This window comes from Apium graveolens, chromosome 3, assembly GCF_009905375.1.
Source record: "Apium graveolens cultivar Ventura chromosome 3, ASM990537v1, whole genome shotgun sequence".
In the NCBI taxonomy this organism is placed as follows: domain Eukaryota; kingdom Viridiplantae; phylum Streptophyta; class Magnoliopsida; order Apiales; family Apiaceae; genus Apium; species Apium graveolens.
Window position 1 is genome coordinate 295,181,237 of NC_133649.1, and position 24,785 is coordinate 295,206,021.

General features: G+C 33.9%; 4 protein-coding genes across 4 annotated transcripts; 2 read left to right on the top strand and 2 right to left on the bottom strand.

The window, feature by feature from the left end:
* Positions 1-5,975: 5,975 nt before the first annotated feature.
* On the top strand, positions 5,976-10,238 carry LOC141713656 (ribosome biogenesis regulatory protein homolog). The gene is made up of 8 exons (XM_074517165.1): positions 5,976-6,184; positions 7,196-7,346; positions 7,882-7,933; positions 8,058-8,186; positions 8,365-8,482; positions 9,228-9,411; positions 9,507-9,620; positions 9,731-10,238. The coding sequence occupies exons 1-8, from the start codon at positions 6,096-6,098 to the stop codon at positions 9,893-9,895; spliced, it is 1,002 nt and encodes a 333-aa protein (XP_074373266.1). The 5' UTR covers positions 5,976-6,095; the 3' UTR covers positions 9,896-10,238.
* Positions 10,239-11,876: 1,638 nt separating this feature from the next.
* LOC141713657 (adenine nucleotide transporter BT1, chloroplastic/mitochondrial-like) lies at positions 11,877-15,761 on the top strand. Its single transcript, XM_074517166.1, has 4 exons — positions 11,877-12,033; positions 12,387-12,999; positions 14,853-15,014; positions 15,106-15,761. The coding sequence occupies exons 2-4, from the start codon at positions 12,427-12,429 to the stop codon at positions 15,577-15,579; spliced, it is 1,209 nt and encodes a 402-aa protein (XP_074373267.1). The 5' UTR covers positions 11,877-12,033; positions 12,387-12,426; the 3' UTR covers positions 15,580-15,761.
* A 1,208-nt stretch (positions 15,762-16,969) lies between these two features.
* On the bottom strand, positions 16,970-18,554 carry LOC141711160 (uncharacterized protein At2g34160-like). Its single transcript, XM_074513585.1, has 5 exons — positions 18,381-18,554; positions 18,101-18,149; positions 17,596-17,658; positions 17,434-17,498; positions 16,970-17,270 (listed from the first exon to the last, which is right to left on the bottom strand). Exons 1-5 carry the CDS (start codon positions 18,501-18,503, stop codon positions 17,154-17,156), a joined length of 417 nt encoding a protein of 138 aa, XP_074369686.1. The 5' UTR covers positions 18,504-18,554; the 3' UTR covers positions 16,970-17,153.
* Positions 18,555-20,026: 1,472 nt separating this feature from the next.
* LOC141713658 (DEAD-box ATP-dependent RNA helicase 52-like) lies at positions 20,027-24,410 on the bottom strand. The gene is made up of 6 exons (XM_074517167.1): positions 23,298-24,410; positions 23,129-23,212; positions 21,909-22,151; positions 21,411-21,578; positions 21,185-21,298; positions 20,027-20,929 (listed from the first exon to the last, which is right to left on the bottom strand). The coding sequence occupies exons 1-6, from the start codon at positions 23,985-23,987 to the stop codon at positions 20,357-20,359; spliced, it is 1,872 nt and encodes a 623-aa protein (XP_074373268.1). The 5' UTR covers positions 23,988-24,410; the 3' UTR covers positions 20,027-20,356.
* Positions 24,411-24,785: the final 375 nt, after the last annotated feature.

Consider the following 24,785-nt stretch of genomic DNA (forward strand, 5'->3'; position numbering starts at 1 on the left):
ATCATGTGATGTCACCCCTCCACACTTGTCCTCTTCTTGTTGGTTTGATGACATCATCATCCCTAACCTCCTTGATTAACTCCTTATTGCTTGCCTAATGACCGCTGATCTGTTATACGGTTCGCTTGACTTTCGTTTTCGTTTATCGTTTGAGGGATCATACCGGGATCTTATTACTTGGGTTCCCTTAACCTTTCTCAATACATTATATTCCTTTTATGATCCTTTATTAAAATCCTTGAATTTAAATCCTTTTTATCCTGTTACCTTATACCCAATTCTTTCGATATCTGGTGGATTTTTGGGAAAAATCAAAGTGTTCGGATTTGGATTCTGACGATCTTTACATACACTTATATACCACATAGAGTACTAATAATATCTCAGAAGATCAATAAAAGAACTCCTACATAGTGTGATATGAAAAGTTTTCTTATTTAGCATAATCTGCAAAATCACTATTCATAAGGGTTTCAAAAAATTTCAAAAATTGGGGTTATTACACATATACAAATTCGCATGCATATGATCGCATCCATGTGCAAAACATAATGTAACGTAATATGTAACCAAGGAAATATAACTCATTATGAAATAAAAACAGATAAATAATATTGATTGTAAAATACAAGAACCCTGAAGATGGAGACTGTATAAATATAAAGAATCAAAACATGAAATTAATGCTCCAAGTCCGTAACCAGGTCATGAAAAGAAATTCATTAATATGTTCAAGCATCCGTGAAGAATAAAATGGCAAAAGACTTTTTGTGGTAAAGAATGCATTGGTTTAAAGTATTGAAGATCAATGGTTTCAGTGTTTGAAGCAATGAATGACTAACAGGCTGTATCAGTTCATAATTGTGAAGATTATTGAGTAAATCCAATCCAGTTCTAGTCATTTATGAACCATGCCAGTGCACTAAGCGTCAACACATCAAAAAATGATTTGATTTAATATCATACAAAAGAATTCAAACTGGTACATACAAGTGTGAACCATAATAGGGAAATAATTAGGGTTTATTGGTAAAACCTAGAAGATATTTTAAGTATGGAATTCTATCCACTCTTGGCGCAACATAAAAAGAAAACTGCATTACAAGTGGTTATTTCTCTAGTTGACGCAAGTGAAAATGTTTTCTTAGGCAAAGGATATGTATTCTTTGGAGCAAGTAATCTAGTTGCTTTCTTGGCGCAAGTGGCTTTATTTTCTAAGGCATAAATGCAAGTCACTCTTGGTGTAAGAGCCCTTATGGTCCCTCTTGGCGCAAGTGAGCTGAAAATCCAACGCAAGGGAATTTTATCCCCTGTAGGCGCAAGTAAAGATAATTTCTAAGGCAAGAAAATTCCCCATTGGCACAACTGAGTACTTGGTGTTTATTCATTGTTACAGGAACATATTCAATTAACATGGTTGTAATTAAGCCACGTAATCGAGTGTGAAAAGTTTACACTAAAAAGAAGCAGAATGCATTTGATGCATTCAATTATCTTCTTCAGCAACCAACTGTTATTTTACGAAACTCGATTGAAGGTCATATTTATTAAGTTTGTAAACATAACGTAACATTGTTGAATTTATTGTAGCTAATAATTTATTTGATTAAAGTGTAACAATCTCAAGATTTATATTGATAAAATAATATATTTTTTGAATTGTTTTGTGTATATTTTGATTCTGTCCATTTGAAGAAGAACTTAAAACAAATAGAAAAAAATTATAAGTAACGCATTCACCCCCTTCAATACTTTGGGACTAACACCATCATATGCATGTAATGATGGCGTATATTTTATATCAGATAAAATGAGTTATGCAATCAAAGTTAATAATACACGCATGCCGGTTATGTTGTAGTCCACCTACCATACAAATACAGATACATACATAAAGTGTGATTTTGGATACACACGCTCACACACTGGTATTCTAGACCGACCATAATATAAAATTATTATATTGAGCTCTAGCCCATTTTTGAACAATGTTTTATCGTGTTTAAACTTTTTTCATAAAATTAGTTAACTAGTTGAAATTAAAAAGAAAAAGCAAAAGAAGTTATAAAAGGGGTTAAAATTATATATAAAAGATATGTAATTATTAACCCTCTTTTATTAGTTTATCTCACTTATATGATATTTTTCAATGGTAAGTTAATAATTACATCTCTTCTATATATAATAGGAGAACAAAGGAATAAAATCAGCAAGACTTTTATAACATGCGAGTGTCGTCTCATACTTATACATTTTATTTAACTTTAAGCGTAATTATTGGATTATTTGTGGAGTTAATTTTAGCAAACTTAATTTAAATATAAGTTCATATATAATATATTAACTAGTCAGTATATATACACACACGCACATACACACGCATATATTACGACTATAAAGAGTTTATGTACTTTAGTTGAAATCGAAATCATAATTTCACCCGATTTTTTTTAAAAAAATATTTGAAATACTTTAGTTTTATTTGAATTCGAAATCTGGTACGTTTTTTTTGAAAAATATTCGTCATTTGGCTATGTAAACCAATTCACTATGTAGGTTTAATTAATTTAAATTACAAGTTCGACAAATACAACTGATCAATAAGACATAATGTTTGTAATGTCTTGTATTAATAAAATGTGTTTAAATTTTTTGATAAGTTTAATTCAACAACCAATATGTATCCAATTTACTAATTTGATCAAAGATGAGTTAATATTTTTCGGACTTGACATAACACAAGTCGTAAAAAATGTGTTGATCACCCAAACTTTCAAGATGCGTGCTTGCCGCACTAACTATAGATCCAATTGATTTCGATATGGTCTCTAACAAATCTGATTAGATAAAAGACACAGGTTAGAAAATAGATAAATATTATTGAATTACTATAGGGAAAAAGGTAGAAACAATTAACGAATAAAAGTTGACAACAATAAGATAACGTTTTATTAATCCTAATAATATGGAAAAATTCATGTCTGACCTACGTCAACACGATCAACACCATAACATATTCTAAGATACATAAATCTCATTTGACATACCTATGCCATGAATATAACAACCTTGTACTGACACTTTAATACGAGATCACCGGAGTTGGACGGAGACATTATCGATTCCAAATAAAACAAGTTCATTTACATTACACCCATAAATATCAGACTTACACAAATTTAAATTATTATCAACATATATTTAATCCAAAGATTACATATAACCCAAAATATCTATCATAATCGGAATAATCAAATATTTAAAAAATATTACTGTAAAACACTACATAATATTTCATCACTCAAATAAATTATAAAGGATAATCCATTTTATTTTCTAACAAAACTCGCGCAAACTGAAATTTAAAAATCAAACACTATGCATTATGAAATACTGTTAGAAAATGGCCCGTGTCTCGCACGGGCTATTATGAGACACGGGCTATTATGCTATTATTTTTAAAATGCTAAACGGGCTCAATAATTTTACAACTATTTTTAGATAATAATAAACTTACAAATAAATTTACCAAAAATAATATTTTTAATAATTTTTCTCAAATATATTATATCGATCCCATTGTAGAAAAATTTATGATTATACCACCTAAGTCAGAGCCTGTCGTTTAAATGCGATTTATCTTGATTCACGTAGTTTGTAGGCTATTGCTTGAACACGTGGGGTTTACCTGGTGCGCACCGAATGGTAGCGGCCGCGGATTTCCGTGAAATATTATATATATATATATATATATATATATATATATATATAGGGTCAGATTCAGTGGGTAACTAATTTATTAAGGTAACTAGGTAACTAGTTACTATAGGTCCACGTGTATAATATTATACCATACACGTTCTTCACTAGTTAACGACGTTTACACCTAACTTTTTTGATGATTTACCATTTTTGTTGTTGTTTCTATCTTTTATTTTGTACTTTTTATTTTTTTTATACAACGTTTCTATATATATTTTTAATGTTCAGTGTTTTAGTTCTTTAATATTCTGTGTATACAATATTTGTATGTGTAGTGTTCTGTAACCGAGTCTATTTATATTCTTACTAATGTTATTTTAGGCACATTACATTAGATTATAGTTGAACACATATTTTCTGTATTATGGTCTACTAATTTTTTTACTCCAAAATTGTATATATCTAGCGTCTATTATTGCATGTCCAGTAAAATTTGTGTATGTTCTCTAACTATTTTGCATAGGTACTGTAATTTTTTTCTTAAGTGTTCGTTATTTTTTTATTGTTGTGTAATTATTTTGCATGTCATCATTAATTTTTTAAGTGTTCTGTATCTCTTTGTATGTTCTGTATTTATTTGTGTACTATAATTTTTCTTTAGTGTTATGTATTTTTATTAATTTTGTGTTTTGTATTATTTTTATGTTCTTTAATTAAATTTATTTACATGTCCAGTATTTTTTTATGAATTATTTATTTAATGTGCTTTCTAGTTTTTCTTATTTGGTAATCTTTTATGGTATGGAATAAAAATATGTGAAAAACAAATTAATGACAACATAAAAATTTAAGAAACACATTAAACACATATTTTTTATTTTCATTGTAAAAGGTAATTTATTGTGTTGTAATTAAAAACTTATTTTTTTGGATCAAATACAAAATAAAACATTAATAAAAATACAGAACACTAAAGAAAAATTATAGTACACAAAGAGATACAGAATATTAAAACATGTCAAGTAAATTGTGTACATGTTCTCTAACTATTTTGCATATGTACTATAATTTTTTATTAAGTGTTAATTAATTTTTTATTATTGTGTAATTATTTTGCATGTGATCATTAATTTTTTAGCATTTTGTATCTCTTTGTATGTTGTGTATTTATTTGTGTACTATAATTTTTATTTAGTGTTCTGTATTTTTATTAATGTTGTGTTCTGTATTATTTTTATGTTCTTTAATTAAATTTATTTACATTATATATTTTTGAATTATTTATTTAATGTTCTTTCTAGGTTTTTCTTATTTGGTAATCCTTTATAGTATGGAATAAAAATATGTGAAAAATAAATTGATGACAACATAAAAATTTAAGAAATACATTAGTGTTAAACAAATATTTTTTTTTCATTGTAAAAGGTAATTTATGGTGTTATAACTAAAAACTTATTTTTTGGATCAAATAAACATATTATGATCAAAAATAAAAAATAAAATGTCTTCTACAATTAAAACATTAAAACATGTAAAAGTGTTTAAAATGCTGTATTTTATTTTAATATATTAAAATTTGTATGATATACGTATAATATATATCTTTCTTTTTTGAATTAAATATATTAAAATTTAAACTTAAAAAATACATATTGAATTTAAAGGAATTTTTTTACTAAAATTTATATTTGAAAAGAAAGATAATCTAAAAAAGTTTCAAGCATGTTACATTGTATTTTAAAATTTTTAGTTAATGTAATATTTGTAATTTCAGAAATTAGAAATTTAATAATAAAAATATTGATCATGATGTGTTTAAAAAAGATAAATTAGATTACAATATATAGCAAGAAGACGAAAAAAAATTAAAATTTAACATGTACATATGAAAAGTAAACAGACAAAATATGTAAATTGTAATGTACATGTTTTGTTTTGTGTTTTCACTATTTTGTGTGTGCGGTGAAAACGTCAGTTCATTAAGTTACATTTATATTTTATGTTTCTTAGATAATCTCAACCATCAATATACAATCAATCTAACAACTGTATTTTATGTTTCTTAGATAATCTCAACCATCAATATACAATCAATCTAACGACTGTAGTTGAATTACTTAGTTACCCGATAAAAAGAGTTACCGGATGATTCTTCCTTTATATATATATATAATATCGGAGCAACCCGACCCATTAACATGAACAGTTACCGTCACACCGAAAGTAGTCGATATATATAAAATTTTGACGAAACAATTGGGGGAATTGGGCTTCATTTGACCTAAACTTCAGTCCTGGAGTAGAGTATACAACAACTATAAACCCCTGTTAAAACCTCCCCTCTTCCTCGCTTTGCTTTCTTCAGCAGAGAAGGAGAAAAAAAAGACATTAAAATGGGTGAGCAAAGCACCAACTTCGAGGTTGATCTTGGCAATCTAATGGCTTTCGACCCTCACCACCATTTCTCATCTCCACCTTCCAGGTCTGCCATTCTCTCTCTCTCTCTCTCTCTCTCTCTCTCTCTCTCTCTCTCTCTCTCTCTCTCTCTCTCTCTCTCTCTCTCTCCTCTCCCTCTCCCTCTCCCTCTCGCTCTCTCTCTCTCTCTCTCTCTCGCCCCCTCTCCCTCTCTCTCTCCCCCTCTCTCTCTCCCTCTCTCTCTCCTCTCTCCTCTCCCTCTCCCTCTCCCTCTCCCTCTCCCTCTCCCTCTCCCTCTCTCTCTCTCTCTCGCCCCCTCTCCCTCTCTCTCTCCCCCTCTCTCTCTCCCTCTCTCTCTCAACTTTCAACTGCCTTTATTACCTTGTATGTTTACTTTTAACTATTGCCTCAATTCACCCAATTTAATTAGCTTCTTTAATTTTTCTTCTCTTTGGGGGCTTATTCTATATATCAGTATTATTAATTGGACAAGGGTTCTTGAAAGATAACATCTTTTTCTAAGCATATGCAGTACAGTGGTTCTGGGTAACATCTACTAAATAATATATTTTAAAACAAAGATTTGTTGATACTGTTAGATTAAAGATTAACACTTTTCCTCAGAGAAATGTACCCCTGTGATTCTAGCTACAAACTTAATGTAATGGGAATTAGAATCGGAAATGGGAATGAAATGGAATCCCAAGGGTTATGATGGGTTTATTTGCCCGCCAATAGGGAATGAGGTTCCCATTCTACACAATTAACATACTAATCCAAACACTATTACATGGATTTAATGTTGTGATTCCCGTTAACCGGCTCATTAACCATGAACCAAACATCTCCTAAGTCTTGAAACATTGTCTTTCCTAGAAGAAGAGGTTCTTTATAACTCTATTGTGTATTTGTGTTTATGGGTGCTCATTTTTAAGAAGCAAAGCTTGCTCATCTTTCTTTCATTTTCGAGGATTTTGGTTTTCCACAAATAAGTTTTCTTTGAAACTTCTGTATATAATATATACAAATATAAACAAATTTTCCTTTCCTTTTCCGTGTTACAAACATGTATACTTAGGGAGGAACTAGTAAAGGAGAGTTTACAGCAAGGCACCAAACTTGTTCAAGCAATTGCTGATTCTCTATTCAGCTTAACCTCTACTGAAGATCGAGATGGACCCATTGTCAAGTTGCCTCCACCAACAACAAGATTGCCAAGAGAGAAGCCGGTATGCTCTTCTTTCATTCTTATGCAGTTATCACCTTTTTAAGGCAAAAGCATTTTGTATGCACCTATATATGCGGGTTGTGTTTCTTTTTAAATGCCCATTGTAAGAACAGACAGTTATTTAGCAAAATACCACTCGCCTAATAAGTCCTATCTTTTGTAGTATTAAAATGAATGGCACAAATTTGTTAAGTGTCTTATACATGATGCAGAGAATTTGAGTACCTGTGCATATTTGTTGTCCGTGGTAGTTTTGAATGAACACCTCCATGGTTAGTGGAACACTTGAAAACAGAGAACTGGGTGTATGTTGCGGCTTTGATGGCTGTTGTACTTAACTAATTATTGAAAATTTGATATCCCAAGTCCCAACAATCATACACAAGCTTTTGCAGGAATTAAGCAGAAGATATAAATAGGAAAACATCTGAAGAGATGCTTCTGTATTTTCATTTGAAATAGCAGCATTTTTTAATTTACCATTCTCTTAAATACTAAGTTTTCCCCATAACTTTAACTTGCCTTAAATAATTCAGCTGCCAAAGCCTAGACCTCCAACAAAATGGGAAGAGTTTGCCAAGAAGAAAGGTAAGTTTATAACAGTATTATCTGATTTTTTTTATCAACTGTACGCTGTTCTTTGTGATTACCCTTGCCCTACAATACTGCATGTGGCTAACCGTATTATATTATGTTATTTTCGATAACAAAGGCATCAAGAACTACAAGAAGGACAAGCAAGTGTTTGATGAACAAACTGGTACCTGGAAGCGTCGTTATGGATATGACCGTGTAAACGATGACAATGATGTTCCGATTATCGAAGCGAAGTTGACTGATGGTATAAAATGAATTAATTACTTCTATTTTATTTGGGTTATATCTGGACTTGTTATTTAATGATAGTGTCTCCGGGGAAAAATCGATCAGAGATTGTATTTTGTTTGTTTTAATCTGCATGCCGTTTATATCCCCTCCCTGGTGTTCACTGTCTGACTACGGTAAATATATTTTCACAGAGCCAGGACAGGATCCATTTGCTAAGAGGCGTACAGAAAAGAAGCAACGAGTAGAAAAGCAAGAGAAAAACCGCTTACATAACTTAAAAGATGCCGCCAAAGTTGGTGCTTTGCCAAGGTTTATCCTTCTCCTCTGTACAATTATCCTTAGATTGCAGTTTACTAAGTGAGAACTATGTCACATCAGACGATTGATACATGTTTTGTTTGTTTAATCCCTTTATCTATTTTAATGGCGTATTTGCACGTAGTCTCTCTGCTCATGCCTCGGGCCAAATAAGCCTCTCATCTAAGTTTTCTGGTGTCAACTGATGACATAAATTTTGATTGGTTCAGTGGTCTACAGTTTGATAATAAATTGGTTCTTTGCACATAGGCGCTTTTTATGCCGTTTGCTTTTGACAGTGTTTCTCAGTACGTTGTCATAATTTTATAGAAAAAGTTAGTAATTTTATGTTTATCCTGTATCAAATTTCTTGAAACTTTCACTCTTTTCTGATAGTGATAATAACAGGTCTGTTCTTATATGTGTTCATTTACGTATACATCTATTAATATATATTTTGAGCATACCGCACGAGTCACGACTCTGTTTGATAGTCCAGTTGTTTACATAGTAACAGTAAAAAATTTACTCATTGCACGATCTTATTTAACAAATTTCTCATTTTATTATTAGTTTTCCTCTTTTTTTGGGTGCTAAAAGTTTTCTGCTCTTTAATGTCGGTGAGAACTAAATGCTGCTCTCTGCTATTTCTTCGTGTTTGTATATCATCTGATAAGATTTTTGACCGTACTACAGTTACAATGTATTTGTTATTCTTGCTATGTAATATAAGATCTGAATGGGGTTTCTTCTGCAGCCATGTTCAACTTGCTGCCACAGCCTTGCCTATAACAGGGACACAAGCTGCACCTAAAAAGATTAGCAAGGATGAACTAGGGAATGTTGCGGGTATGGCTGCAACGGCAACCGCTAGTGGTGGTAAGTTTGACAAGAAATTGGTGGGTGAGAAGCCACCAAAACATGACAAGAAATATCGAAAGGTATGTGCGCCCTGTAAATCCTAGGCCATTTCCAATTTTATGTATCTAGGTTTTATAAGTTTTGGATGTAAACTCTATTTTTTTGGTGGATTCAGTTCTTACCGGTGGTTGAAGGAACAGGAATGGGCTCATTAGAAAGGCAACAAACCAATAAAGTTCTAAACAAGTTATTGTCCGCCAATTCCCACAATATACTTGACGTTAACAAGGTATATAATAGTTTGAATGATTTTTCAGGTTCTGGGCTGAATCGAACTTTTATTCATTGCATATTATCCCTTAAATGACTACAAGTATATCTGTTTTTTTTGTAATACAGGCCGTTAACTTTTACAATGTGAAGAAGGACAAGAAGCGAAAACATCAAGGGAAGGATCAAGGGAAAATCTCATCGACGTCAAGCAAGTTGAAATCCAAGAAAAGTCCTTACAAGAAAATGTTAAAGAAAGGATCTTCATCTGAGAGGAAGTCAAAAAGAAGTTGAGCATCTGGCATCATGAAGTGTTTGTTCATACTTGGACTGCAATTTGCCAAATAGGAAGAATATACGCTAATTTAACTTGTTTTTCATTGCCCCGGGAAAATTTAGTGAATCATAATGTTAAGAAGGAAGAGCACTGGAAACTTTCAAATGTTTGTTATTTAACAGTTTAGATCGAAAAAGGGCATAGTAGTAATCAGATGTCATGGGAAGGCATATGGCAGCCTCTGAGATCAATGTTTGCTACCAGTTGGTTCCCTCCGAAAATGAACTCGATTTCTGGTTACTGGTTAGGTTTTTATTTTTGTATTCTTATACCTATATATGCATCTACTTTGTTGGTTTATGGTACACACAATAGAACACATGCACATATATATTTGAGTATTAGCTAAATCCTAACAATTTTTTGTGAGGATAATGGCCAGGGTTTGAGATGTGTGATCCACATGAAACATTCTTCTCCCTTTCAGACAAGAGCTCAAGTGGTCAGTATCAAAGTTTATCTGGTTTCTATGGTGCATATTCATCATAGATGTTTTTTTTGCTAATTAATTACACACGCACACGCCAGAGATCGAACTCTAAACCTCCCGCAAGGAGTACAAGAGTCCAATCACTGCACCGATGGCTTTTCATCATGGATGTTATAAACGTCTATTTTCTAGCTGAAGCAGCATGGTTTTGGAGATAATTTGCTCTTAATACCACATTATAAAGCTGAGGTGACCAAATATATCCGATTTTTATTCTTAAGCGTTATCTTAATCGATTAATTTCAATTTTCGTAGCGATTTGCGTATCATATAAAATGAAATGTACTTCTCCCATCCACATAGTGGGTCTGAGCTGACAAAAATATAAGTTAAAATGCTTATTTCGAAGAGATGTGCACTTGAGTATTATAAGTGAGTTTTTTTAGAAACCAATTTAATTTTTCTTTGTAGTTGATAATTACGAGAAATGCGTCATTTTCTTGGCGTAGATTTAAATCTTAGCAAGGGTGATTTTCGTTACATCTTTGAGTAATTTTGAGATGATGACAAAGGTACACGTGTCTTAAGTAAGACTCAGATGAATTTTTTTATTTACCAAAAAGGTCATTATATTTTTCTGTTTAATCAAATTAATAAAATTATCTAGTACAAAGTTTTTAATCACGGAGTGTATAAAAGTCCGTATATATAAGTAGCTTTAAATCCTCCGATTTATTTCTTTTGATACAACATCTTCTTTTACGAAAAATACATAATACACTCTATCTTATTTATTTCTTAACATTTTAGTTTAGATTCAAAATTTTATTTGATGTTTACATTACGAACATAGAGTTCTCGCATTTGAACACAAAAATTTGTTTGATTCTTTACATTCGAGACGAACACAAAATTCCAAGAGAGAGGAAAAAAAGGAGTAAATTGACAAGATCTAATAAAATTTATTTTTTTAGAAAATGTTAAAAGAAATTTAAAAAAATAATAAGACATAAATTTTTTTATTTAGTATTAAAGAATAACTTTCTAATATTTCATACTTTTTTTGATCGGTGAGCGAGAATCAAATCAAATACCGACCGGTGGGCGAGGCAAGGGATAATCCTTGCCACTTCACTTATCTTTTTATGACCTGGGGCTTAATTAATTTAATATCCCATAGATCGCGATAAGATAACTCAAGTAGTTAAAGTTTATCTCTTGTCAACCCAGGTTCTGGATTCGATTCTCGCTCACCCCCGAGATTTGTTAGGACTAACAGATACTCAATTGTAAGGTCGATTCTCGCTCACCCCCGAGATTTGTTAGGACTAACAGATACTCAATTGTAAGGTATATAAGCCAAATTAGTAAAAATAAATAAATTAATATCCCATATTTCATTATTTTAAAATTTTTAAAACTGGACCCACATAGCTGGGGTAAAATAGTCAAATTTGAGGCATAAGATTAGGTTAAAACTTGTTAACACTGGGCTGTGGAGACTGGAGTAAGTTTTACATAAAGGAGCAAGACAAGACAAATAAAACAAGTTTATAAACAGCAGTTACATACATAGTTTACATACAGCTTCTCCTGCCTAGGAAGGGACACAACACAAACTAAACTAACAACCTTCCTTAAACTTTGTTCTCTACTTACACACAGGTATAATTCTTCCCCTTCATTTTTACTTGTATTTATCTTTATTCTCTCTGATTATAAACATACTACATCATTATTAATTCTTGTTTGTTTCTTGTATGATTCTTGTTCAATACATATTAATAAAAAATGCTATTCAAGAATTTGGGCACTCACTTTTGTTGATTCTTGCTTGCTTATATCCATTAATTCTTGTTTATGGGTTTGCTTTATATATGTAAAGATTATAACTTTGTTTACAATTTATTTTTGGGTATATATGAAGTTGCACTTTTAAAGATTCCATTTTTTTGCCCATTAAGTTTTTTTAAGGTATTGTTTGCGTACCCATTAGGCTAATAAGAACTTGTTTACAGGATTAATAGGCAAAGTTCAGTTCTTTATCGATATTTTTAGATGGAGTTGAAAAATCTTGAATCTTTGGGAAGTAATGGAGATGGGCTGTTCTTGAATCCTGGAGTTGGGTTTTTGTGGTGTCCGCGAGATGGTTCTTTTCATACTGGTGCATTGTTTGCGAGCATTGGACAGATGGGAGGGGGAGTTGGGATATCTGCGAATGGTTCTAATACGAGTGAGAGTGTATTGAAGCTTTCGTATAGTAATAAGTATATGTCGATGCCTGAATCTGGTTTTCGGACAGTAGGGGCAACTGAATTGGCGGTTAATGAGGAGTGGGAGTTGGGAGAGGAAGGGATGTTGAAAAACAAAAAGAAGAAAGGTGGACTTAAATTCAAGGTTAAGATTGGCAATCCATCGTTGAGGAGACTGGTGAGTGGGGCAATTGCAGGGGCAGTGTCGCGAACATCCGTTGCTCCATTGGAGACCATTAGGACACATTTGATGGTTGGAAGTTGTGGACACTCAAGCACAGAAGTGTTTCAAGATATCATGAAGACAGAAGGATGGAAGGGCTTATTTAGGGGTAATTTAGTCAACGTCATCCGGGTTGCCCCAAGCAAGGCGATAGAGGTAATTTAGGGGTAATTTATTATGCTTCTTTTGGTGCCTTATGCAATAGCTATTCGGAGATAAGGAGACCCCCCTTTGAATTTGAAAATTGTTGCTAATTTATGTGTTAAATGCTCTTGTAATGTTAGTAATTTTTGTCCTATTCGTCTAGATTATGCGATTGGTGCTCCAGCAACTTGATATTGCACTACAATAGACTATGTAACCTATTGATCACTCACCTCTGAATCTGCGGTTAAAGAAAGCTAATAGTGCAAGTGAATAATTATTTTGGGAATCTTTATTAGCTTTGTTTTAGTAAATTGCTGTTTAGTCTAAAAATCCCACCAGTTCCGAACATATGCATATGGTTTTCTTTTATGTCTCTCATCAAAGTTCCCATAACCTGTTCTTGGCATTTTGGCAAAATGGTAATTCATGTAACTGTACTTCCATTCAACAACATGATTTTTGGTACATTTATATGACTTCTAAGTTTCATTTTTCATTTTGGTGAACACTTGTCCCCTACTATGTTTTGTCAGCCGTAAGAAGCCAGTTGGTAATGTAAGCTTGTAGGACTTTCATTCTCTTTTTCCACACAATGAATATAAGTCTGCAATTGTCTTTGAGTTATGCAATTAAGTTTCAAGTAATATCAAGGTCTGCAAATACCTTGCAACATTATTATGACTTATCTACATTATAAAAGTGACCTACTTTCTCCCAGTTTATGCTGTAAAGAACTAGTCTTTGGCAGCTCTGTTCCTGTATATATATTGTAAGGATATTGTTTTGGTTTTAAAATCTCTTTAAGATGTCTAAAGATACCGAAAACAAAAGAGGGAATAATACTTAACAATAAAATAAGGGAGAATAATTGATTAATATTGCTCGTCTTTTATGGGAACTGAAACTTAGTTACATACAGCAAATCAGAAATAAAAAATTCTGAAATTTTGTAACTACTGATCCACTGATTGCTAGAAAATAGCAGCCAGCAAACTAATCAACAACATTTAGGAACAACTTGATTTTAGTCATATGTACCAATACACTAGCCATGTTTGTTTAATTGTTTCATAGGATTAAGTAGGGATAGGAGTAGGACTATAATCCTTTAAAATTTTTAATCCCATATTTGTTTTGTAAAAACTTATCTAGGATTAGATCAAGGATTGTAGTCATTTAAATTATTAATCCTATGTCTGTTTTGTCGGAGTAAGGCATAGGATTATAATCATCTTTTATACTTGGTTGGAGGAGGTATTATTTAATCCTTGCGAACAAGTCATTTATTTACAGGACTATAATCCCGTCACATGTAAAACATACATAGAATTAGAAAATGAAAAGATAGTAATCCAATCCATATGTTACCCCTTGCAACAAACGTAGATTAGAATTAAAGGATTATAATCTAATCCTAAACTTAATCCTTCCAAAGAAGTAGAGGATTGGACAATTTAAAGTATTATAATCCTCTGTATAATATTGAAGGGATTATCGTGTATGTATTATAATCCAATACGAACATAGCCTAGATGAATTAATGCAATTAAAAGAGCTTTCACGGACGTTTTCGATATGAATTGAAAAGCACAAAGTTCTTTGACTCGGTTATTATAAATTGTTTTACAAATATTCGTAACTAGTAACTACTAACTACAGCATTATAAATGGAGCTGTTTGCAGCACATAGACATAGTGTCTCCCCTCTCCTGGGGTCAGACGAGTTACCACTGAACTTTTGAGTTGTAAAAGATTTATTTTACCTTCGCAATTAACAAGGTCAACTTCCTATGTAATTTATTATAAATTGTTTTAAATTAGAGGTTTGTCGTCTTATCTTATTGTCTAAAAACTGTGTGCAGTTGTTTGCCTATGAAACTGTGAAGAAACATCTGACGCCTAAATCGGGAGAACAACCTGTACAGCCTATACCAGCTTCCCTTATTGCTGGTGCTGTTGCTGGTATCAGCTCCACTATATGTACCTACCCCCTTGAGTTGCTGAAAACTCGACTGACTGTCCAGGTAAAGGAAATACGGAGTAGAATCAAAGTGTCATGCTTTCGAAATGAGCTGTGTTCTTGTAATTATTATTTACTTGTACACGTTTTGGCAGAGGGGTGTCTATAAAAATCTTGTAGATGCCTTCATTAAGATTGTGCAAGAGGAGGGACCAGCAGAACTGTACAGAGGCCTCACACCAAGTGTAATCGGAGTGATCCCATATGCTGCTACTAATTATTTTGCATATGATTCATTGCGAAAGGCTTACAAGAAGGTTTTCAAAAAGGAAGAAGTTGAAAATTTAGCAACTCTTTTAATAGGATCAGCAGCTGGCGCAATATCAAGTAGTGCAACTTTTCCCCTTGAAGTGGCTAGAAAACATATGCAAGCCGGAGCCATTAACGGGAGACAGTACAACAACATGCTCCATGCCCTTTTGTCTATTCTTGAAAAGGAAGGTGTTCCAGGCCTTTACAAGGGTTTAGGCCCGAGCTGTTTAAAATTGGTGCCTGCTGCCGGAATATCTTTCATGTGCTACGAGGCATGCAAAAAGATATTAGTCGAGAAAGATGATGATAACTTATAAGACATTTTGAGAAACTAGTGGAAAGATGCATGTTTTTGCATTAAGCATTTGTACTTTTGGTTAGGAAAACAATAATATTAGGTTCATACAACTTCACTTGTATGCTTTTAAACCATTTTTGATTGAACTCCAGATCCTATAACTAGGGGTTGGTTGAAATTAGTTGTTGCCAAGTTCTTCTAGGCTATGTTTTCTTTATTTTATATATAGTTAACACTTAACACACTGAGACACGTATCTTGTAAATGACAAAGTTCGAACCCTCGACGTCCTGTGAACGAGGGGAGAGTGAGTGATACTAACAAACTCTATTTAATCCTTTTAAAGATGGTTTTGTAAAAAATTATTTGGGTTTAGTTCAAGAATTAGTTCTTTAACATATTAATCTCATTCTTGTTTGTTTTATTTCTCATTTTTGTTTGATTGATTGAAAGAACATGATTATATTCTTATTTGGTATCGTTGAGTAGGGTATTATTTATCCTTTTCTAATAAATTAATTTTAAAAACAAACATATGATTAAAATTTAAATGATAATAAGCAAATTGCAACATAAGAATTTAAAGTATTATAAGCTAGCTATTCATGAACTTCTTACTTCAAAACAAACATAGTATAATTCTGAGGAAAATTATGAAGAAATTACAATGCATGGAATCTAATCATGAAATATTTCCCCAAATAAGCAAAGCCTCAAAAAAATTTCATAATAGCACAATATATCAAATTGCCCCATAACCCATTTCAGCTGTCATTCAATGCCAAATGGTATGCTATTAGTATTTTCCTAGCAATAGTATACTTGTTGAAACATATTTCCCTACTAGTTTGATGAATCTCTAAACTTGTGGCATGGATTTAAGTTTGCTCACATTTTAAGTCAGTTCTGATTCACTATTTGTATATCAGTCAGAGAGTTTGCACAACTCAAGTAGGGAACATAATTAGTAGCTTGAAGCATCAGCAGAGAATCGACAGATTTGTGATGCAAATATAGCGACAGAAGCTAGTTCATTTCTTCCCCTCTGCTCATCCATCTAGCCAGAATTAATGTTTTCTTTACACACATTTTCTGTCTCCCTAACTTCTCTTGGCCCCCCTGCTAAACCAAAGATATATAGTTGTAGTTGGCCCAAGGGGGAAAAAGAAAGAAGATAAACACTTGTCTTTTCTTGAATTCTATTACGATTTCCAAGGTCATTTTCAAAATAATGTAGAGCAGCAAAAAGTTACGGTAAAGCAAAGTACAGAGCTGTTTACTAATGAATACCACGCATGTTTACTAGATTGAAAGGGTCAATGTAGAGAAAACATATTCGTAATGTCATATAACAAAACGCACAAGATTATGATGCAGAAACAAGGCATAAGACAATACCAGAAGACACAAATACGAAGGAGAAACTTGATATTTCAATATTAATGACTAAATTCAGTAGTAAGAATTGAGATTTGAGCGTTTACTACCTACTAAAAAAACCCTCTTGTTTGCAGCTATCAAAATATATAAGCTAGTACCACTGGAATAAGTATTGACAAGAAGACTAATAGACCAAATCACAAACACAAAAGGTTAACTCTTTGCCACCATCTCCCACTCTTCACCATCTCCTGCTGCAAGTTCTCGCTCCTCTGCATCAGCAGCCATTAATTCATCGAATTTTGCAGACTTCCCCAACACAATTTCCATCTGAGATATAAAATAATTTGAGTTATCACCTTCTGGTATATAGCCAAACAATAATGTTGTGTTATCCTCCTTTCTTTTAAGTTAAATTCACATGTCATTCTTGCATATGTCAAAGTGAAACCATGTTAATATTTCCTAAAACTTATAAGTTAACGAGACTAACCTTCGCTTTTTGAACTGGACGCACCCTGTTTTCAGCCTTAATGTCAACAGTGTATGTTAGAATCTCTGCAACATTAACAATTAATTTAGTGGACATTGTAGGGAAGTTAATGCAACACTAACATTGCTAAACCCTCGAATGTATACATAAGAATAGTCTTACTTTTTTCCTCAGCATATCCACTGTTTTTAAGAATTTCCGCAATCGTGACAACTGTGGCAATAGCTGCACATGTACAGAACAATTCATCACCGAATATAAATTTCCGACACGTAAAAGATTACAAAAATCAACCAATCCATAGTACAGATTATAGCGTAAACCTGACCACTTCAAAATAAATCAACAAATCTAGAACGAAATACAAATAACAGAAAAACATATACACCGGTACGAAACTACAATACACATTATTCTTTATAATAAGGTTCCAGTCCAAAATGAGATGATTCGAGCCTCGTTACGTAGTTAAAAAAATCCGAAAAGCTTTAACACTATACCAATTACCCACACCAATGACATTTAATTGCTAACAGGACATATCAGACTCGAAGCAGAAGCAGATAATTTCGGTAAATCAAGGGGTCAAGTTAAAAATCTAAAAAATAAAATAAGACACAGATGTGAAGAAAAATAATAGAATTAAAGAGGGGAAGAGAAAGAGTACCCATTCCTAAGGCAGAAAGCTCAACGTCATTGTACTGCTTCATATATCTCTGCATAATTCATCACAGATTAAGCACAATACAGAGAGAGAGATAGAGAGAGATGAGTGGGAGGGGGAGAGGGGGAGAGAGAGAGAGAGAGGAGTGGGAGAGGGAGAGGGAGGGAGAGAGAGGGAGAGGGAGAGAGAGAAGGTTAGAGAGGGAGAGAGGGGGGGAGAGAGAGAGAGAGAGAGAGAGAGAGAGAGAGGAGAGAGGAGGGAGAGAGAGAGAGAGAGAGATTACCTTAGCGAGATTGACGTAGAAAAACAGGGGTTTCTTAGTGTTGGAGACCTGAATTCGATTCTTCTTGAGAGAATCACCGGCGGCTATGTTGATATTATTTACTCCCTCTGTAATTTTCTCCATTGTTGCAGCTGCTGTTGCTTGGTGTGTGTATTTGTGCGTAAAACAAAACCCTAACTCTGGGGACAAGTATTTATGGTTTTCTCCTACGGTGAAAGTAAATTAATTAATATTTTTCACTCCTTTTACCTGTTTTTATCTTTAATTTACCCTTTTTCCAAAAAAAAATCTTTAATTTACCCATGCTTTTTTAAATAAAATTCAAATTTCAGTGTAAATATAATTCTAGTTTAAGTACAGTCATTAATGAATGTAAATAAAATAGGGCGACAATTTTATATAAATTAATGATATTTTTTTTAAATATATAAACTTAGCAAAAAAACCTGTTGAACAGTGACAGTGATACTGATGACTCCCACTTATGTACTCCTTGCCTCCGAAATTAATTATTTAATTTGATGTTTGCACGTAATTTATGATATTTTAACCGGCATATGTATGTTAATTATTTATCGAATTTTCTTTTTGTGAGTTAAGTTTTTATTCACAAATTTTAAAAAAAAAACAAGAGAGGTATACAATCAAAACACCTTAAAGTACGTGTAAACGGGACAACTAGTTTCGGATGAAGATAATATACATAGTAAAATCTCAAAAATATAATACTTTATAAAATAGTAGCAATAATATTTTATTTATTTTGACAAAGACACTAATCCCTAGTTTGTTTTGACGGGTTTTCTATTGGGTTTTCTATTGTGTGCCCGAGGACACACAATAAGTACTAACTCTCGGTATATTTTGATTGGTCCTCTAATTATAAACGAATTTTCTAGGGCACAGTGTGAGCCCAAGTGTACATGTTAAGAATCCGTGCTTGATGAGTTGTCAAAATTTTATTAGTGGGAAGCTTATTAATAATGATGAACCCTGTGCATGCACAAAAATCTCCACCAATAAAATTTTGACAACTCATCAAACACGGATTCTTACCATGTGCCCTTGGCACACACTGGAAAAACCAAATCATAAATATTGATGGACCCCTGCATTTATAACAACTCCACCAATAAAAATGTATCAAACTCATAAAATTTAGTATTTATTATATGCCCTTGATCACACATTATGATCACACATTAGAAAGACCGTGGATTTGAATTCCATTCAATTGTTTCCTCCCAAGGAAAACTATTTTTAAAACTCAGGACCAGGACTAAATGAAACCAAAATCAAGAAACACCAACGGATGAAGTGGGTCTTTTGATCCAACAATTGGGACCCTCCTTTGTTATACTGGATCGAACCTCGTCTACTTCTTTAGTGGGCTTATTCGTTAATGGACTTGCTCGTTTTATTTTTCACCCCCGTATAAAAATTTACTTGCAACTTACAACAAGTAACAGCATGCAACAGCCAACAGGTCCTTCAGATATAACACAAATTTTGGGAGTTACTATATATCATTCTAGAGCAACTGATACATGTACATCAGCATTCACATGACTGTAACAGAATTTCTTCTATGAATTTATATAAGATAGTAAATCTTCAGCACGAAATAAGGCTACGATAGCATGATATAGGTAAGACTTTGCACTTCAGCATTAAAATAGAGCAAACTGTAACACATTGTTTGTACAATTCTTTCTAGATAAAGTATCATTGTTGTTATATAGCACCGGCAATGGATATTAAGTTCAAAATGAAAACCGATTACCAGAGGTCTGTAACCTTAGCTACTATGAAGAATCTATCAGTTACCTTAACTATATTCTTCCCTGTTTAATTTTCTAACCGCTAAAGGGTTAAGAACAAAATACCTACTCTGTATCAGTGCATATATTAATCAGCTACTCCATCTTTTGATTTAGCAGTGCCAAAAAGTAGAGTTAAAAAGCCTGAGTGATGGGTTAATTCCAAGCACCAGCAACAAGAGAACCGTGATTATATGGATATCCATATGCACCAGCGGTGTAGGCATCAACAGGAAAAGCGGCGTCAGAACCATAGTAAGAAGTGAATGCACCAGAAGGAGCTCTGCAAGGTTCACCAAAAGGAGCTTGATTGGAGTAGGCAGTTGAATAATAATCACTGCCACCGCCCATTTTTGTTGCACTTCTGAAATCATGGCCACCAAACTTGCTGCCTCCATGTCGGTAGGACCTGGAACTACCATGAGATGCAGATGTCTCAGCATATTGAGTGAGCCATGAAGGAACTTGTTGTTTTGCTTCCTGCATGAGCTGCACAAGTGACTTTGCCAGGGGCGAGTTCCTGTCACAAAAAAATGCTGTTGCCAACCCAGACTTACCAGCTCTGCCTGTTCTGCCAATCCGATGCACATAATCATCTATGTCCTTTGGCAAGTCATAGTTAATGACATGGGTAACATGTGGAACATCTAGTCCTCTAGCAGCAACATCTGTCGCTACCAAAATAGGCCTTGCTCCAGTTTTGAAAGATCTCAAAGCACGTTCTCTCTCCTTCAATGGTCACAAAGTATCCATGCCAGAATAGTAAGGTTAACTTCAGATAATAGCATAAATAAATAAGCATATGGAAACAGATGTTCGTTGTAGAATTAAGAAGATATTCAAGTTTATAATAAATTTAAAACATAGTTTACAATGTAGTAGACCTTAATAAAAAAGTTTGCATAATTACTCATCAGGACAAGTCATTTAATACCTGATCAGTACCAAAGTTTGATAAATCAATCCTGACAGAATTACACTTACCATCTGAGCTTTGTCACCATGTATAGCTGTTGCTAGAAAACCATTTCTGCACAACCAGCCTTCCATTGAATCAGCTCCCCTCTTGGTCTCCACAAAGATCAATGTCAAAGCACGCTATATTATGAAATTAAGTTGCTTAAATGTGAAAATTATAGTCACTGGAACTAAGGTGCGAACAATGACTGATATTGAATAAAGTAGTGTCTGCTTAAAGACTTAAACGTACCCTGTCATTATTTTCTTTTGCACTTTGCTCAACAAGGAGATTCATCAAACGATCTCTTTTGTTTATGTCTTGGACAAACTCAACTCTTTGAGCAATCAGCTCTGTGCTAGAACCAACTTTTCCAACAGTCAAAAATATGTAGTTTGAGAGGAAATCTGTGGCAAGCCTCTACACAAATGAAAGTTGAAAAGACAAGGAAACGTAGTGAGATGATAGTGGTAACATCCAAGAGAAGGAAATCACTACGAATCTAAGCCAATTTACAAAAATAACAGAGCTCTACGCACAAGCATATATTTATATCAACAGCCCAAAACATTGGCCATGAAAAACTATACACAATATATAGTTACAAAAACTATGTTCCCCTTACTATTAAAGCACACATCACATCTCTATAGCTGGATTAGCATAACAATTACTAAGATATTAACATGTCATTAGTATCTAAAACTCATTTCATAGTAAAAAAGAGTTGAAGGGTTTAAGAGAACAAACTTGGATCTCATTTGGAAAAGTTGCACTGAAAAGCATTGTCTGCCTTACTCCTGGTGGAGGCATCCCCATTTGCTCAACAACTTTTCGGATTTGTCGCTCAAAACCCATGTCTAACATCCGATCAGCTTCATCCAAAGCTAAATACTTAATCTTCTTCAGAGATATTTTTGCTCTTTCAATCATATCCAGCAGGCGGCCAGGAGTAGCAACTAAGATGTCAACACCCTTTTCCAATTTATGCAGCTAAAAAAATGAACGGAGACAGAAGAAGATATTAGCAATATTCTTAAGCAAAAGTATAGATATAATTAACATAATGTAAGCATACACATATATCGTGGGGCATGCATTAAGCTAACTCACTGCCTAAAAATGCACTAATTTTTGTTAATTAACAGAACAAACTGTCTAATATCTATATTATTTCCAAATAAAGAGGATACCAGAAAACAACTAACATAATGGAAGCATACACATATGTCATGAGGCATGTGTACCAATTTTCATATAAAGAGAACAAACTATCTAAAGTAGATATTATTTCCAAGAATAAAGAGGATATCAAAAAAAAACAACTAGCATGAACACAGCATAGTAAAACACATACACCAAGATAGGAATTAAAATAATGTTAATATAAGTAATTAACAACTTAATTACATTGGACAGCTACTTAACCAGTAACTAGTTTATTCAATACATTGATTACAAAAAACCTTCTTAGTCCAACCAATAAAATAGAGTTGTTACAATCAAATCAACATAGTACTACATCAAACAATACAGAAGCACAGTACAAATATCAGTGTTGATTTTACACTTCAACTTTTCGTTTGCTAGCAGGCCCATCTGATCCTACAGCTCTACGTAACCAAAAACCTTAAATTAAAGTCCTTAAATAATTAACACAAACAATGAATGTAAAACACCAACATACCAAAGGCTTCATCATAACAAACATTTTACATAGTAGACGCCAAAACAGCAGTATCCATCCAACAATTGACACAACAACACTAGACCCAACTGAAATATGCATAACTCTCTCTCTCTCTCCCCCTCCCCTCCCCTCCCCACTCTCTCTCTCTCTCTCTCCCTCTCCTTCCCTCCCTCCCTCTCTCTCCCCTATCTCTCTCTCTCTCCCCTCTCTCTTCCCCCCTACTTCTGAAACAAAAATGAAAACTAAAACCAGAACAAAACATAAAAATGAAGTAAAGAACCTGGTGAGCAATGGGTGTTCCCCCATAAGCAACAGCAACTTTAATCCCAGTCTCATACGAAAACTTCCTAGCCTCCTCATGAATCTTCACCACAACAAACACAAAAAAAACACACATCAAACACATATAACATACACACACATAAATACATACACAACACTATCTATACCTGACAAGATAACTCTCTAGTTGGAGACAAAATAAGAGCAAAAGGAGAAACCACCCCTGAATAATCCACACTACTACCCACATTACAGTACTTAAGAATCCCACTTATAATAGGAAAACAAAACGCTGCCGTTTTGCCTGAACCGGTCTGAGCACAAGCCATTAAATCTCTCCCAGCCATCACAACCGGAATAGCATAACGCTGAACCGGAGTTGGTTTATTATACTTACACCTCCTTATATTCTCATTTAAAGCTTGGCCTAAATCAATCTCGTTGAATGAATTTGCCGGTTCAGGTATGTCTGAACCGGTTGCTTCGACCGGAATGTCGTTATAAACGTCGAAGTTTATTCCGGTTTTTTCTTCTTCTGAGTCGGAGATTTCGAGATCGTCGAATTTTTCGAAGATTTCGAACGGGTTCGGGTTAGGGTTTGGGTGAAATGTGGGTCGGGTGTGGGGGAGATAGGTGCGGGCTCGCCCGCGGCCACGGCCGCGACCTCGGAGAGAGGCTCGGCCTCGACTCGGTGTGAATCGGTGACTAGGTGAGTCAGGGATGAACGAGTTAGGGTTGTGATCGGAGAATGTGGAGTGTGTGTTTGTGGTGCGGAGATGTGGAGGGAGGTAGGTGGATCGGCTTGGACGACTGCGCCGTGTTTGGGGACTCGTAGTGTATGAATCAGTCGCGTACATGTTTGTTATTTGAGAGAGAGAGAGAGATGGGAGAGATCGGAGAGCGAGAGAGAGAGAGATTAGAGAGAAATGTAAAGTGAAATAGCTAGACAAGTAAAAAACACTGGAGAGAATGACTTGGAGAGATTTCACAAATGTGTTTATATGAGAGAGAGAGAGAGAGAGATGCGTTGTGAAGAGTGAAGGGAGCAATCAGGATTCAGGAGGAATGAAATGGCATGGAAAAGGAATAATGAAACCCTAATTTGGGGCACAGATATCGAGGGAAATATAGTTTGGGAAATTAAGGTGAAGGAGAAAGTGGTGACATTGTTTTTGTTTGCATTCAAATAATGGGAAAGAGAGAGAGAGAGAGATTGGGGGAGAGATCGAGAGAGAGAGGGGGAGAGAGATGGTCCGGAGGTGTAGGAAATGAGAAGAGAGACAGACAGGTGGCCTATCAGGTTTATTCCGTACAATTCAAAACAAACTCACGTTCATATTACGTGCGTGAATTGAAAATAATAGCAAACATTTAGCGCGTTTGGTACACCCAAGCAAGCTTTACGTGAGTGTTGTGAAATGTGAATGTTGCCTGCTAATCCCACGGTTTTGTTATGTAGCAATAATACGAGGAGTACCGATTCATTCCGAGAAAAAAAAATTGTTTTAAAACCGAAATCGAAGAAAATCGAAAAAAATTGAATTGAAAATTTTGATTTGAAATCAAAATTGAAAAATAAAAAATTAAATCATTTTAAATGGCTTGTTTCCGGTTATACGTTGTAATCGAACCGGTAAAAATCGAACCGAATCGGT